Source organism: Chaetodon auriga, chromosome 15, assembly GCF_051107435.1.
Source record: "Chaetodon auriga isolate fChaAug3 chromosome 15, fChaAug3.hap1, whole genome shotgun sequence".
Taxonomy (NCBI): Eukaryota; Metazoa; Chordata; class Actinopteri; order Chaetodontiformes; family Chaetodontidae; genus Chaetodon; species Chaetodon auriga.
Window position 1 is genome coordinate 13,820,793 of NC_135088.1, and position 12,182 is coordinate 13,832,974.

At 44.1% G+C, this 12,182-nt stretch overlaps 2 protein-coding genes across 3 annotated transcripts; both read right to left on the minus strand.

Moving 5' to 3' along the window:
• Positions 1 to 458: 458 nt before the first annotated feature.
• Positions 459 to 6,265, minus strand: LOC143332744 (uncharacterized). 2 transcript variants are annotated; one of them, XM_076750514.1, is made up of 2 exons: positions 3,594 to 6,265; positions 459 to 3,550 (listed from the first exon to the last, which is right to left on the minus strand). In XM_076750514.1, exons 1-2 carry the CDS (start codon positions 6,069 to 6,071, stop codon positions 3,308 to 3,310), a joined length of 2,721 nt encoding a protein of 906 aa, XP_076606629.1. In that variant the 5' UTR covers positions 6,072 to 6,265; the 3' UTR covers positions 459 to 3,307. The 2 variants fall into 2 exon arrangements, with proteins under 2 accessions (XP_076606629.1, XP_076606628.1); XM_076750513.1 differs by having other exon boundaries at positions 459 to 6,208.
• Positions 6,266 to 8,315: 2,050 nt separating this feature from the next.
• LOC143333261 (organic solute transporter subunit alpha-like) lies at positions 8,316 to 11,624 on the minus strand. Its single transcript, XM_076751281.1, has 8 exons — positions 11,549 to 11,624; positions 10,957 to 11,108; positions 10,642 to 10,715; positions 9,651 to 9,812; positions 9,370 to 9,481; positions 9,137 to 9,283; positions 8,606 to 8,711; positions 8,316 to 8,485 (listed from the first exon to the last, which is right to left on the minus strand). Exons 1-8 carry the CDS (start codon positions 11,622 to 11,624, stop codon positions 8,316 to 8,318), a joined length of 999 nt encoding a protein of 332 aa, XP_076607396.1.
• Between the last annotated feature and the right edge of the window lie 558 nt (positions 11,625 to 12,182).

Genomic DNA, 12,182 nt, shown 5'->3' on the forward strand with positions numbered 1-12,182 from the left:
CAGGTCAATGCAATCCTGAGTTTGGAAGCACATTGTTTCTGTGCGTAAAATATGTCTCAAAATTACAGTGAAGCCTTGTTACGGCACACTAAACTGTTATAACCCCCCGATCCCATTTAAAATTGTGTATGAAGTGATAACCGGTCTTATTAGCATGTATAGTGTGAGTGTGCTCATTAAGGCACTCAGGTTTTTAAACTCCTCCCCCCGACACTCGCAGCTTTCATTGGTTGACCTAGTGGGGTTGGCATGGAAACACAGAATGAAGCATGCTAAATTAGGTTCTAAAGAGGCGCACCGTCTCTCCAGAGGCAGAAACAGACACAAGCACACACAGACCCTACAGCCAGGGTGGCCTCAGTGCATTATGGGTGCTGTAATTTCTATAACATATTTAGGGCAAGGGGGCTGGCCTTAAAGACACACAAACAACCAATAAACAGAGGTGCTCTGAGACATTGTATGCAATAAAGCTCAAAAGTTTATTCCAACAAGTTCTGTAGTTGTTCTTCACTCAAGGCTGTTGGTACGATCACGTACAGTATAAGCATGAAAGCCACATTGCGGAGACAATCATGTGAATGGATGTCAACAAAAGGCAGCATTCACTGACTATGCCTGTTTCCGTTTCTGCATGAATCTTGTTCATGCTTTGCTGTAACAGAGAACATAATGTGATTTATCACACTGTGGTGGAGTGTGATCCCGTATAACCAGCGTGATCTTTGCTGTAAGTTTTGTAAATCTACATGCTGTTACAGACAATATTTAAAAGTTTTAATCCCGAATCCAGGTGCTACCGAGAGGTGAACCTGTGATGAGTCAGGGCCTCAGGGGGAGACTGTTCTTTTCCCAGGGAGATGGTTTCACCCTCTGTAGTTTATAACAGCACCTGATATGCTGAAAAACTCGTGTTTTTGAAGGATGGTCCTCTCTTCTTAGCTTGCCGCCTCTGGCTTCCTAAAATAAACAGAGGTCTTTTTGTGTCACCTCCGTACTGTTTTTTTTTGCAAAAGCAAAAAAAAAAAAAAAAAAAAATCACCCTTTGTCTTTCACTCCTTCCTAACGCCACAGTCCCCTGAATGTAACCCCGTGACTCAGATCAGATTCCCATCCCTAACCTGAGGTTTTACTCTCATCACTAGTAGCTGTTGGAGTTGCTTTTGTGCAGCATTGTACATAGTCTTTATAGTTCACTCCAGCCTTTGGTCTTTAAATAATTATCTGCATTTTGTCCAAATCAAATGATCCACTCAGTCTGAGGGGCATTATTCAGCAGACACATTGAGTGCATTTCACACTAAGAATAGCAATGACACACATTCCCAAACCCTTTTCCTGATAATAAGGTATGCATGTTAAGCGTTTTCCCTTGCGGCTGATTGGCTGGGCTCTGCTGACATTCATGTGCTCACTATTCAGGTCAGTGAGCTTTGAGTGTGGATGTTGTTGGAATCATTTTTCCTATGAGGACTCTGAGCTCAGGCTGTTGTAAGATGGTTCACCACTGTGGGGATTTGTCAGTGAAAATAGAAAGTGTTTGACATTTCGCTTTACTCGGATCTTTAGCTTTTCTCTAGAGTTATGTCATTTCCTTCCACATAAGATTAACTCAAGAGATTATGTATTCTTACCTAATACAGTGCCAGTTATTCGTTTTATATGTGCTCACATTTCTTATCTGTCTGCAAGCTGCCGCAATATGGGAAGCAGGATATAATTCACAACTTAAACAGATCTCATCTTGCTAAGTATTCATATTGTTTTATTGATTAAATAGGAAACAGAACAACATAGATGAGACTATACACAGAGATATTGTTCTCATCTGAGTATGAGTGGGGTAAGGATAAGGATGTGCCAGTGTATGAGGTGGAAATCTCATCTCAGCATCCTCTCTGTCTCGCTCAAACGTCCACGGTGCCATTCATAATGGCTTCTGTCCACTGTCCATTTCACTGGAAGGAGTTATTTCCTTTCCTCCCTCAAAGCCAGTCTCTCTCCCATAGTTCACAGTGAGCTCAGATCATGTTACATATGAGCAGGCGGACACACAGGCGCTGTACAGTTCAACATCTTGTACAAAAATTAATGGCACATTTTCTGCTACATACATCCAGAGATAGGTGTGGAATGTAAATTTGGTTGTTTTGCATGTAATTATAGAGCTCCTGCGGTTCTTCTCCTGACATAAATAAAAACATAAAGGGACTGGTTGTTATCAAAGAGACTTGCTGGAAAGAAAGACAAAAAAGATTTGACAGTTCCTACAAAAAGTGGGAGTAACAAAAGTTAAAAGTACTGTAGAAAAGACTGAACAAATTTTGAGAGTCTGTAGGAAAAGCACCCTTCAAAAGGCACTCGCCCATGTTGTGTGTGTGACTGTGTTCCCAGAAGACCTTGAATCTTGCTTATCCTTAGTTACCGATGCTGCTGTGTGTTCAGGTGTGACCCCGAACCTTTCCTGAGTGCATGTCCAGTTGTCCCAGCGCCAAAGAGCCAGGCTTGTTGCTTTCACTCCCTGTGGAGATGTTTTTGTGCTTGAGTGCTGTCAGCCTCCTTGACTCTGTTACTGTTGCTTATGGTGTAGTGAAGCCAAGAGATGACAGAGAGACAAGCATAGAAATACAGTATAGAAATATGAATTAAAAAAAGGGTGGCCATGTCGTTATATTGGAAAAAAAAGTTGCAGTCAGAGCCATAATCTGTATTGTTAATTGATTCGGTCCATTGCTTTATTTTCTGATCTGGGTGCTGCCAGCCCCAGGTTTATTACCAGCCCTGCGGACAGGAACCTTGGATACGGGTATCTTGGTGCGAGGTGGTTCTTTAGCTTGAGGGATTTGGGAGGCAGTGTGAGACTGTGCGCCATGCTTCACAGGGATCTTTGAGTCACGCGGTAAACTGGTGAGGACTTTCGGCTGGGGAGGCTGCTGACTCTCCTCCTGGGTGTGTTTTGAGGTGGGCACAGTAGCCCCGACATCACTGGTTTTATCTTTGCTTCCTGCATCATGTGAGTTGAACTGGGGCCGCTCCTCCTCTAGCACAGGCCTGCTTGCTTCATCATCAACATGTTGACTCTCTCGGACAGGTATCTTACCTGCTCTGCTCCCTCCAACTACAGGTATTTTGCTATGTCCTGATGCCTTTACTTGTGGTGCCCTCTTTTCTCTGGAGGGCCCCTGGAGGCTCATTCGTGACTCATTATGCAGTTCATCTGTTTTGGATGGCACTGTCTGGGCCCCCTGGGCACCTGTGCTACTTGGACTAGCCAGCTGCCCGTCCACTGATGCCTGTCCACTTCCTCTCATCTTAGCAGATGCTTGGGCCTCACTTGGCCATGGTGCAGGAGTAGAAGGAAGCGAAGTGACAGGGAAAGGGGCAGGGGCAGAGGTAGGTGCAAGAGGGGCTTTAGATTGAGAAACTGGGAACTGAGCAGGAGCAGGAGGGTCTCTAGATCCAGAAATTTTGGTATGAATGGGGACAGGAAGGTCAGTAGATACAGAACCTTCGATCTGAGCAGGGGCAGGAGGGGCTTTAGATTCAAAAACTGGGATCTGAGCAGGGGCAGGAGGGGCTTTGGATTCAAAAACTGGGATCTGAGCAGGGGCAGGAGGGGCTTTGGATTCAAAAACTGGGATCTGAGCAGGGGCAGGAGGGGCTTTAAATTCCAAAACTGGGATCTGAGCAGGGGCAGGAGGGGCTTTAGATTCCAAAACTGGGATCTGAGCAGGGGCAGGAGGGGCTTTAGATTGAGAGACTTGAATTTGAACAGTGGCAGGGGGATCCTTTGACACAGAAATTGGGATCTGAGCAGGGGCTGGAGGGACTTTAGGTTCAGAAATTGGGATCTGAGCAGGGGCCGGAGGGGCTTTAGACTCAGAAACTATGATCTGAGCAGGGGCAGGAGGGGCTTTAGATATAGAATCTTGAATTTGAGCAGTAGCAGGGGCATCTTTAGATCCAGAAATCAGGACTTGAGCAGGAGCAGGTGTGGTTTTAGATTGAGAGACTGGTATCTGACCCAGAGCAGGAGGTATTGGGGATGCTGTAGAAAAAACAGCATGAGTGGTAGGGGCTGAAGTTATTGTGGGAGCAGGGGGGAGCTTATCTGAAGATGCTGGTACAGGAGCGGGTTTAGGGGGAATTTCATCTAAAGAAGTTGGAGCTGGAACAGACGAGGTGCTGGGTTGAGTTTTAGTTGTGGTAGTCAGGGTAGAGGAAGGACCAAGATTGGGAACAGTTACAACGGAGGGAGGGGTCTGATTGAAGTCCACTGGGCTAGAGGTGAGTGAAGGCTTGGAAAGGGTAGATACCGAGGCTGAGGTTGTAGTTGATGTGGGAACCATTGTCATCTTGGAGGGGATATTCAGTGCAGGAGAGGGGGGCTTGGTTGTAACAGTACAGGCCGGTGGTACTGTCACTGGGGCTTTAGATTGTCCTGCTGCTGAGGTTAGGGAAGGTTTGTAGGAAGTGGAAGTTTGCAGGTTCAAATTACTAGCCGACTCCAATTTGACAGGTGGATGCTGGGTCAAATCAAGAGGGGTGGGAGAGCTATGGATTACTGGTGGAGGTTTAGCTGGTGCAGGAGGTGGAGTAGCTACAGGGCTAGGTTTATCTACTGAAGGAATCGTCTGAGGAGGCTCTGAAGCCAATTTACTAACTGTAGAGGTAAGAATTGGACTAACTGAGGGAGCCTTGACTACAGTGGCCGGGGTGTTCGGAGGAGCCGTGGTAGTAGCAGAGTTGGAGCTCAGTGTGGATTTAATAGTCATCAAAGGGGAAGACATTATTGGAGATGAAAGGCTTGTTATCGTCGCAGGGGTAGTTGAGGGTTTTCCCGTGGTTGGTGCAGGAGTTGATTTAATTTTAATGCTGGTAGCAGGCTCAGATGGTGGAGTTGAGTCTGAGCTCAATTTGACTGAGTGAGTGGTCAAAGTAGAAGATTTGGTCAATGTTGTGATGATGGTGCTCGGCTTGGTAATGGGAGAGGAGGAAAAAGTTGACTTTGTGAGAGGAGTAAAGGATTTGGTCGAGGTGGCTGTGGGGACGGCTATAGGAGAGGATTTTGCTGTAGTAGTGGTGCTGACGGATGTAGAAGACACCGGAGAGGAGATGGAGGGTTTGGAGAAGAGAGATGTGGATGATGACGTGACTTCAGTCACAACAGCACTGATAGCACTGCTGGCTTTTCCCCACTCTGCCTCCACATCAGCCATGATGTCTCCACCCCCTGAGATTGAGTCAAAGGTCAGGAGAGAGGAGATGTCTGCCAGCAAGCAGCTCAGGCTGTTATCACCGGGTACCAAGGGTGGTTCAGAGGTGGGAAAAAGCGACACATGCTCATTAGTTCTACTCACATTGCCTGCTGTCTCCGGGGGAGTTACAGTCTCTGATGGGGTCGTGGCTGTACTGTCCTGTGTTGTTAAGCTCTTGATGGGCTCACAGCTCTCAGTCTCTGGGCTGTCCAGAGAGCGTGGCAGAGATTTGGGGGTGAGGGTGAGGTCCTCTTTGATGATTTCCACACTGTTGGCACGGGACGACATGAGAAGTGGGCTCGGGGGAGCATCCTCCTTGTCCTCCTTATCCTTTGATCGTAACTTAACATTGCCAAAGAGACCCTTCAGCCCACGACGTTGGCGACCCACTGGCTGGGACACGGTGTGGACTCGGCGGTCCCCTGTTCCTCTCCGGCCACCCCTCAGTAACGACAGGAAGCTGAGGGACTTGGCTGAGCTGACTGAAGAAATGGAGGGTCGAGGATGGGCGGCAGCCAGAACGCCATCTTCGCCAAGCGTTTCCTCTTCTGCCTGCTCCATCTCTCCTTGACTCACCTCCTGTCCCTTTTCCTTGTCTGGCTCCTGCTCCGAATCTGGCGCAGCGGTCTCCGTTAATCCATCGAGGGTTTTGCTCCTGTTAACAGGTGACTTGTTGTTTCCATCCCCTTTGCTTCGGATAGAAAAGATGTTGCCTGGCTTGCGTTTGCCAAACAGCTTGAATCCTTTTCTGATTTTTCCACTCGATTGGGATTCACAAGGCGGGGGGTCCATGCTCTCCGTTTGTACATCCATCTTCTCCCTGTTTCCCCCCTTTCTCTGTATCCTCCTGTCACTTGATGCAGTTATTATTCCCCAGCCAGCGGTGTGAGCATTTGCATCCAGACCGTCTGTTGCTCTGCTTTACCTCTGGGCTCTCCGAGCGTTTCTTTATCGGCTGTCTGTATCCCTCCCTCTCTCTATCTTTCCCATCCAGCCCTTTCTCCTCTATTTCTCCCTCGAAAGCCCCTCCCCTTTGCCTCGTTTTTGTCTGGCTGCGCTCCCCGGTTGCCATAGCAACTGAGGAGCTAAGCAGCTTTCGTCAGCAATGCAGAGCCAGGGGCTGTCATCAACCCACCCTGAACGCAGCTCTCTCTTCCTCTCTCTCTTCCTCTCTCTCTTCCTCTCTGTCTGATGACTCTGTTTACATAAACAGCAAAGACAAATACTCCATTAATAGGGCCAAATTGTGATTTCCGAATGCTCTGGCTTTACATAAACTCATCCAGATTAATGCGACATACCTATTAATGCAGCTGAATAATCTAACAGATTTGCCTTTATTCTAAATAAACTGGTCTTATTCCCAGCTAGTGTGAACCTACAGTAACTCACCCCAGTCTACTCAAGATTTATGGAGTTTTACAAAAATTGCAGTTTTCTGAATAGGAATTGCAGTTAAATGTGACAATTGATTACACTCAAGGTTGGGACATAATTAGCATATTGACCTATATGCATATTTGTCGAGTATTTTCCTCTTGAAATTCATCCACTATGCTGCATTTTATTTCAAAAAGCAATATTTTTACAAGTATCAGAGAGCACGTAAAGCACAAATGTAACGCTTCCTGTGAAGAGAAAATGTAGATATTATGATAATAAATCAAATTAATAGCAATGACCTTTTGAACGTCTTACTTGAGTCAGCTACACTGCTGAAGACAAGCGAGCCATTGTGAATGTTACATAATTGTAAATGAATGGATTTCAGTTTAAAAGGAGAAAAGAAAAGGGGAGAGGTAAAGGAAACTCTCTTGAACATGGCGGTGTTAATATATCTCTTACTCTGTATGGTTTGGTCAACATTATCATGTCTAAGTTTTCTTTTTTTTTTTTTTTTAGAATTCTAGCATTCACTGAAAGACGGGATGAGAGTCTATAAGAATAAATGCAGGAGTCAGTCTGAATTTGTTTAAGTCCTGGTTCATCATCTCGTTAGCAGATGTTAACAATCATCATTAAGTATCAGTTTATTACATATTGTGCTTGCTTGGTTCAAGTATTTAATTTGTCCTTCTAAATTAAGCAACTGTAATAGTACTTTAAGCCAAAAACTTTAAGTTGTCGTGTTTTAAGATCTAAACATTTTGTTTGTGTTGAACTTTTTTTTTTTTTTTCATGTGAGGCGACTTGATGTTCTTTACTTCCAGGAGAATCAATGAGGGTTTGGGGTGGAACAAGCATGGCCTCTTGTGGTGGCCGAGGAAACAACATGTGGCACAGTTTGCTGCAGACGGCTGTAAAATGAACACAGAGTCTGAAAATAAAGCTGCTGTCTCATCCACATGTATTCCTTGGCCCAAATAAGTCTGAGTAAGTGGGTCAGCAATCTTTGAACAAATCTGCCTGTTTCTGCAGCCTGTGTTAACACACAGGAGGAGGTTTAAGGGCACAGTCAGACTGGTACACAGATGCTTTTGCAGGGAACATAAATTATTGCAGCAGAGATGGAATGACATGAGATTCACACAAAAATCGAATTGAAACTAAATTAAAAATGAACATTGTCACAAATACCTCCCTGTACATGTTGCTCAGTGAACAACAGACAGAATAAATCCTGTTTGATAAATGCATTCATGTTTTGGTGCTTAAATCCTCAGTTTAGGTCAATACACTGTAAAGAGTGAATACATAACCAACTGAATAATGCAGCAGTATTTACTGCCCACTTTACTGCAAAAACATCCTTCAGATGTCAGCATAGGCCTCAGTTCACCACTTGGTTTAAGTCAGCATTACTGTGTTGTCTTACACACACACACAAACACATTAACCCAAATAAATAGGGTTTGTTTTTATTGTTTATTATTAGATATGTCAGTGAGTGCTGTGTGAAAAGTACAAAGAAATACAGTTGAAAACCATCCAAGTAGTGATGTTCTCTCTCCCCTTACATTCGAGGATCAAAATGAGGTAAGAAACTTTTAACTTAAATGATCTGATACATCGTTAAAGAGCAGTGTTGACTTCCACTTCTTTCACTCTTCTCATTTCTTAGACATCATGCTCCACCAGAGCAGTCTCCAGGTCAACTTTGACGTTCTGGTCGTTGTCATGTTCCTCATGTTCCTCACAGGGAATTGGATTATATGTACGGTGGTAGAAAAAACGATTGACCAGAGTGATGATGAACATCTCCATGATCATCATCTGCTGACTTAGCACTACGGGACAGAGAGAGAGAGAGAGAGAGAGAGAGAGAGAGTAATAATTGGGCTTTCAGATTGATCGTTTCACTTCATGTAAGCAGCCGATGCAGAAAGACATTCAGAGATGTTTCTTACTGGATCCACGAGCTTTGGGAGAGAAGGGAGGAGCGCAGGCGATGACTCCATTCATGGCCAGGACGTTAATAATTGATGTCTGCAGCTGACTCAATACAAGTACCAGCTAAGGAAGAAAGCAATACTGAATCAGTTACATACACTATACAGCAAAGGTTCACTGTGTAGCATCTCTAAAAATCACAAATTTTCAGAGTTTGGTGCTGTGACACCAGTGATACGACAGAATAGAGTATTTGTAGTGCTTATGTTTCTCTCAACTGAGACTACATGTCCCATGAACCCTGTCGCTCTTTCATTGTACCGTTTTCTCTTAGGATGAACACGCTGCAAGGAAATTCTCCACCAAGTCTTAAAAAAACTTACTGTGGACTAAAAACCGCAGCACTCTTATCATTTTGAACCATAAAGCAATAAAACAAGTTGACACAGAAGAGTGGGAGAGGCCCCAGTGTGACTTTTCCCCACACGCGTCGGGTGAAGAAATGAAGGATAAACACAAAATATGTGGTATTGGTTGTGTTGACTCACTTGGTACATGGCATACTTGGGGGTCATATTGAGGCTGCGTAGATACTTGTTAGTGTTCATGAAGACGATGGCAATAGGCCAAAGGGAGATGATAGTGAGAACGCCAATGAATGAGTTTATCCAAATGGCTGTGCTGGTGGCAGCTAGCTGAAAGACAAGCAAAGAAATGTGTAAAATGTCATGCCATTTTCATTTCATTTTTAGATACATACAGAAACATCGAAAATACTTACATCTAACTGATTAAAGTTGCCATTTGCCCACAGCACTATGGAGACGACAGAGAGTGTCGTCTTCAGGATTGCGTACTGAAGAGCAGCCACCTTCATCCAGAAAAACATTCGCCTGAATGATCCCATCCAAAGAAAGAGCCACATTAAAAATGGAGGCAGTCATAAGTGCAGCGTACAATCACTGTGCAGTCAATTCAGAGAGAGTATAGATACAAGAGCAGCATTAGAATAGGACAGACTAGTAATATGCAGACTGTATTAGTATGAACAGGTGTAAATACCGTGACAAGGGCACGTTGGGTAAGCATGGGTAGCAGCAGCAGCAGCACGGCCCTGTACTGATCCGAAAGGGTTTCCCAGAAAACCGCCTCAGAAAACTGTTGCTTCCCCCAAACTCCTCGATCATCAGAACCAAGACCTTATACACCACGGCTGCAAAATAACTGGAGAAAGACAAGAAAGAGCAGGTATGTCATAATTCACAAAAATCACTCCACTGAAGTTTATTTTCAGGGCGGCGAGCCAAATGACTAATTTAATATATCATTTGTTTAGCACAGAAAAACACACCTGCTCTTGACACGTGACGACAAATCAAGAACTGTTAAACATGCTGAATTATATGCACTGTGCCAAGAAAGCACATAAAATTTATCGCTGCGGGTGGCAAACTCCTGCATTTTATTGAAGTTGAGCATAATCTTTGAGTGTGTAATGATTCATCGAGTGTTTGAACTAATCTTCAGCTAGTTCATACAAAGCTTTCAAGTTTTCAGGGCTTTTATTATGTTTACCTTGTTGTAATTTAATTGATCTTCTGACAGCGAGTGTGCATGGATGGTCGGCCCTGAACTTTGGGTTTGGGATGATTTATCCAGCCTTAACTAAACTTGTTGTTTTTCCAGCCGGTTCCATTTAGCACAGGCTTATTTACACAAACAGTCTGGCTTTGTCAAAGTCTGTTGAGCTAGATATGCTTAAATATAGCTGCGTGAAGGGGAATATGATGATACGGCAAACGTGATAACAGTAGTGATGAGTTCACTGCACGGTGGCCTAGCTACTGGTCACAGCTATCAGATAACAGACATCAAACGCTGATCGTTGATAATTATTGTTGTTTAAAGTAAGTAAAGGAAGTGAGTGCAGATAAGAGAGAACGTGTGAAATACTGATTGTTTTGTTTGCTTTTAACATGAGCTCCCATGAGGATCACTTAAACAAACCCTCCACTTGTGTACTGACTTAGGTCTAGTTTGAGAGGAAACGCACCAGTTGGACGTCATGTCTGTGAACATGACTGCCCTCGGGATCCACATCCCGAAACAAGACATGGTGGCAATGACCTGAAACAGAGAAATACAGTAATGTGCATAAAAACACACAATGACAGCAGTACTTTAATATACTGTAGCGTGGTTTGCTTTTTATCTTCAGTTTTCTCTGTTTCAATCATATTTCCTGTTGTATTTCAAAAGGCCTTGTCGCAGACTTCTTCAAACTTTCTCCACAAATAAAGTGATTTAAACTGTATTGGTTACAGAGTTAGCAGCATATTATAATGACAAAACAGGCCTAAGTGCTTACTGGTGCTGCGCCACTTATCCAAATGAGGTTGGTCTTCGTGGGATAAGGCAGGTTTTTATAAATATAGACGCACTGCTCCAGGTACAGCAGCAGGGACAAGCAGGACATGCAGGTGAGCATGGTGTACAGGCAATAATCAAAGACATCTAGCTCTGATTTGAAACAGTAAGAGGGGGAGAGAGAGGCGTTCAGATACATACAGCACACGTATGTTGGACACTTTATGTGAAATATCACACACAAACAGCACAAAAATGATTTTTCTTGGTATAGAAAATGTTGTTAAAATGATGTAGGAATGCTGCTTTTTAACTTTAGCAAAAGCTTTTGTTACTCCTACTGTAGCATGAGCGCATTTAACTCCAGCAGACACATGATTACTGTACATCCATGACAGTTTACTATGAAGTTTACTTTGTGGGACATATTTTGTAACAGAGGTACATAAATGAAGAAGAAACCGAAATCACATGGTGCATTCAGGACACTCAGATACAAGCGTGACATCGCTGAGGGAGCTGTCAGTGTCCTTAGCTCTGACTGGTTGATAAGAAAGCATTATCAGCGAGCAGGATGTGTGTGGATCACTTACGCTTGATCACATCGATAGCCAGCGGAGGGTCTTGTAAACAAGCTGGATGAATGGTGCTGTTGAGGTCTTCCTCCATGGCGTGTAGTTAATCCTCTTGAGAAATTCACTTAATTTAAAAAAGAAATGATCTGGAGAATCTAAATTGACCTCAGCTTTCTGTCCCGGTAGTAAGACCTAGGTGAAGTACCCGATCAGTAGGTTGTGATTGTAAAATGAATCTGTTTCCCCCTTTACATCACAGTGTCAGCCGGTAGATTCCAGTCGCAGATTCAACAGCAAGTGTACTTTACCCTTTAGAGATCTTTGAAGGAGTGAAGGTGGCATGACGGGTTCAGAGCATGCATGCTTATAGGAGCACTTCCATAAGTGACTGTCGCTCATTCATTCACAGACTTAAGTCACGGTGATTAAAATAACAGCAGGGTCAGAGGTATAGTTAAAAGGGTGAGACCCAGCGAGCGCGTCAGGAGAGATGAACTTTGACAGGGTGTGTTGTTTCCTTCCCAGTAAATGTGAAAGAGTATAAAAGATAGCGGCTGGAGCTTTGAGGAATGTGTCTGTTGTCATGTTGTGTACCTCAGTGCTGTCCCCAAACCTTCAGGATATGGCTCCTGAATCATGTAGAATTATAATG

What these genes read in the sequence shown, in the direction of transcription:
- LOC143333261 (XM_076751281.1), bottom strand. Translation starts at nt 11,624, where the DNA reads ATGGAGGAAGACCTCAACAGCACCATTCATCCAGCTTGTTTACAAGAC. An exon ending in ACAGACATGACGTCCAACTG is followed by an intron (nt 9,813 to 10,641) that starts GTGCGTTTCCTC and finishes GTCTTTCTCCAG; the next exon opens with TTATTTTGCAGCCGTGGTGT. An exon ending in CCCAACGTGCCCTTGTCACG is followed by an intron (nt 9,482 to 9,650) that starts GTATTTACACCT and finishes GGGATCATTCAG; the next exon opens with GCGAATGTTTTTCTGGATGA.
- LOC143332744 (XM_076750513.1), bottom strand. Translation starts at nt 6,071, where the DNA reads ATGGATGTACAAACGGAGAGCATGGACCCCCCGCCTTGTGAATCCCAA.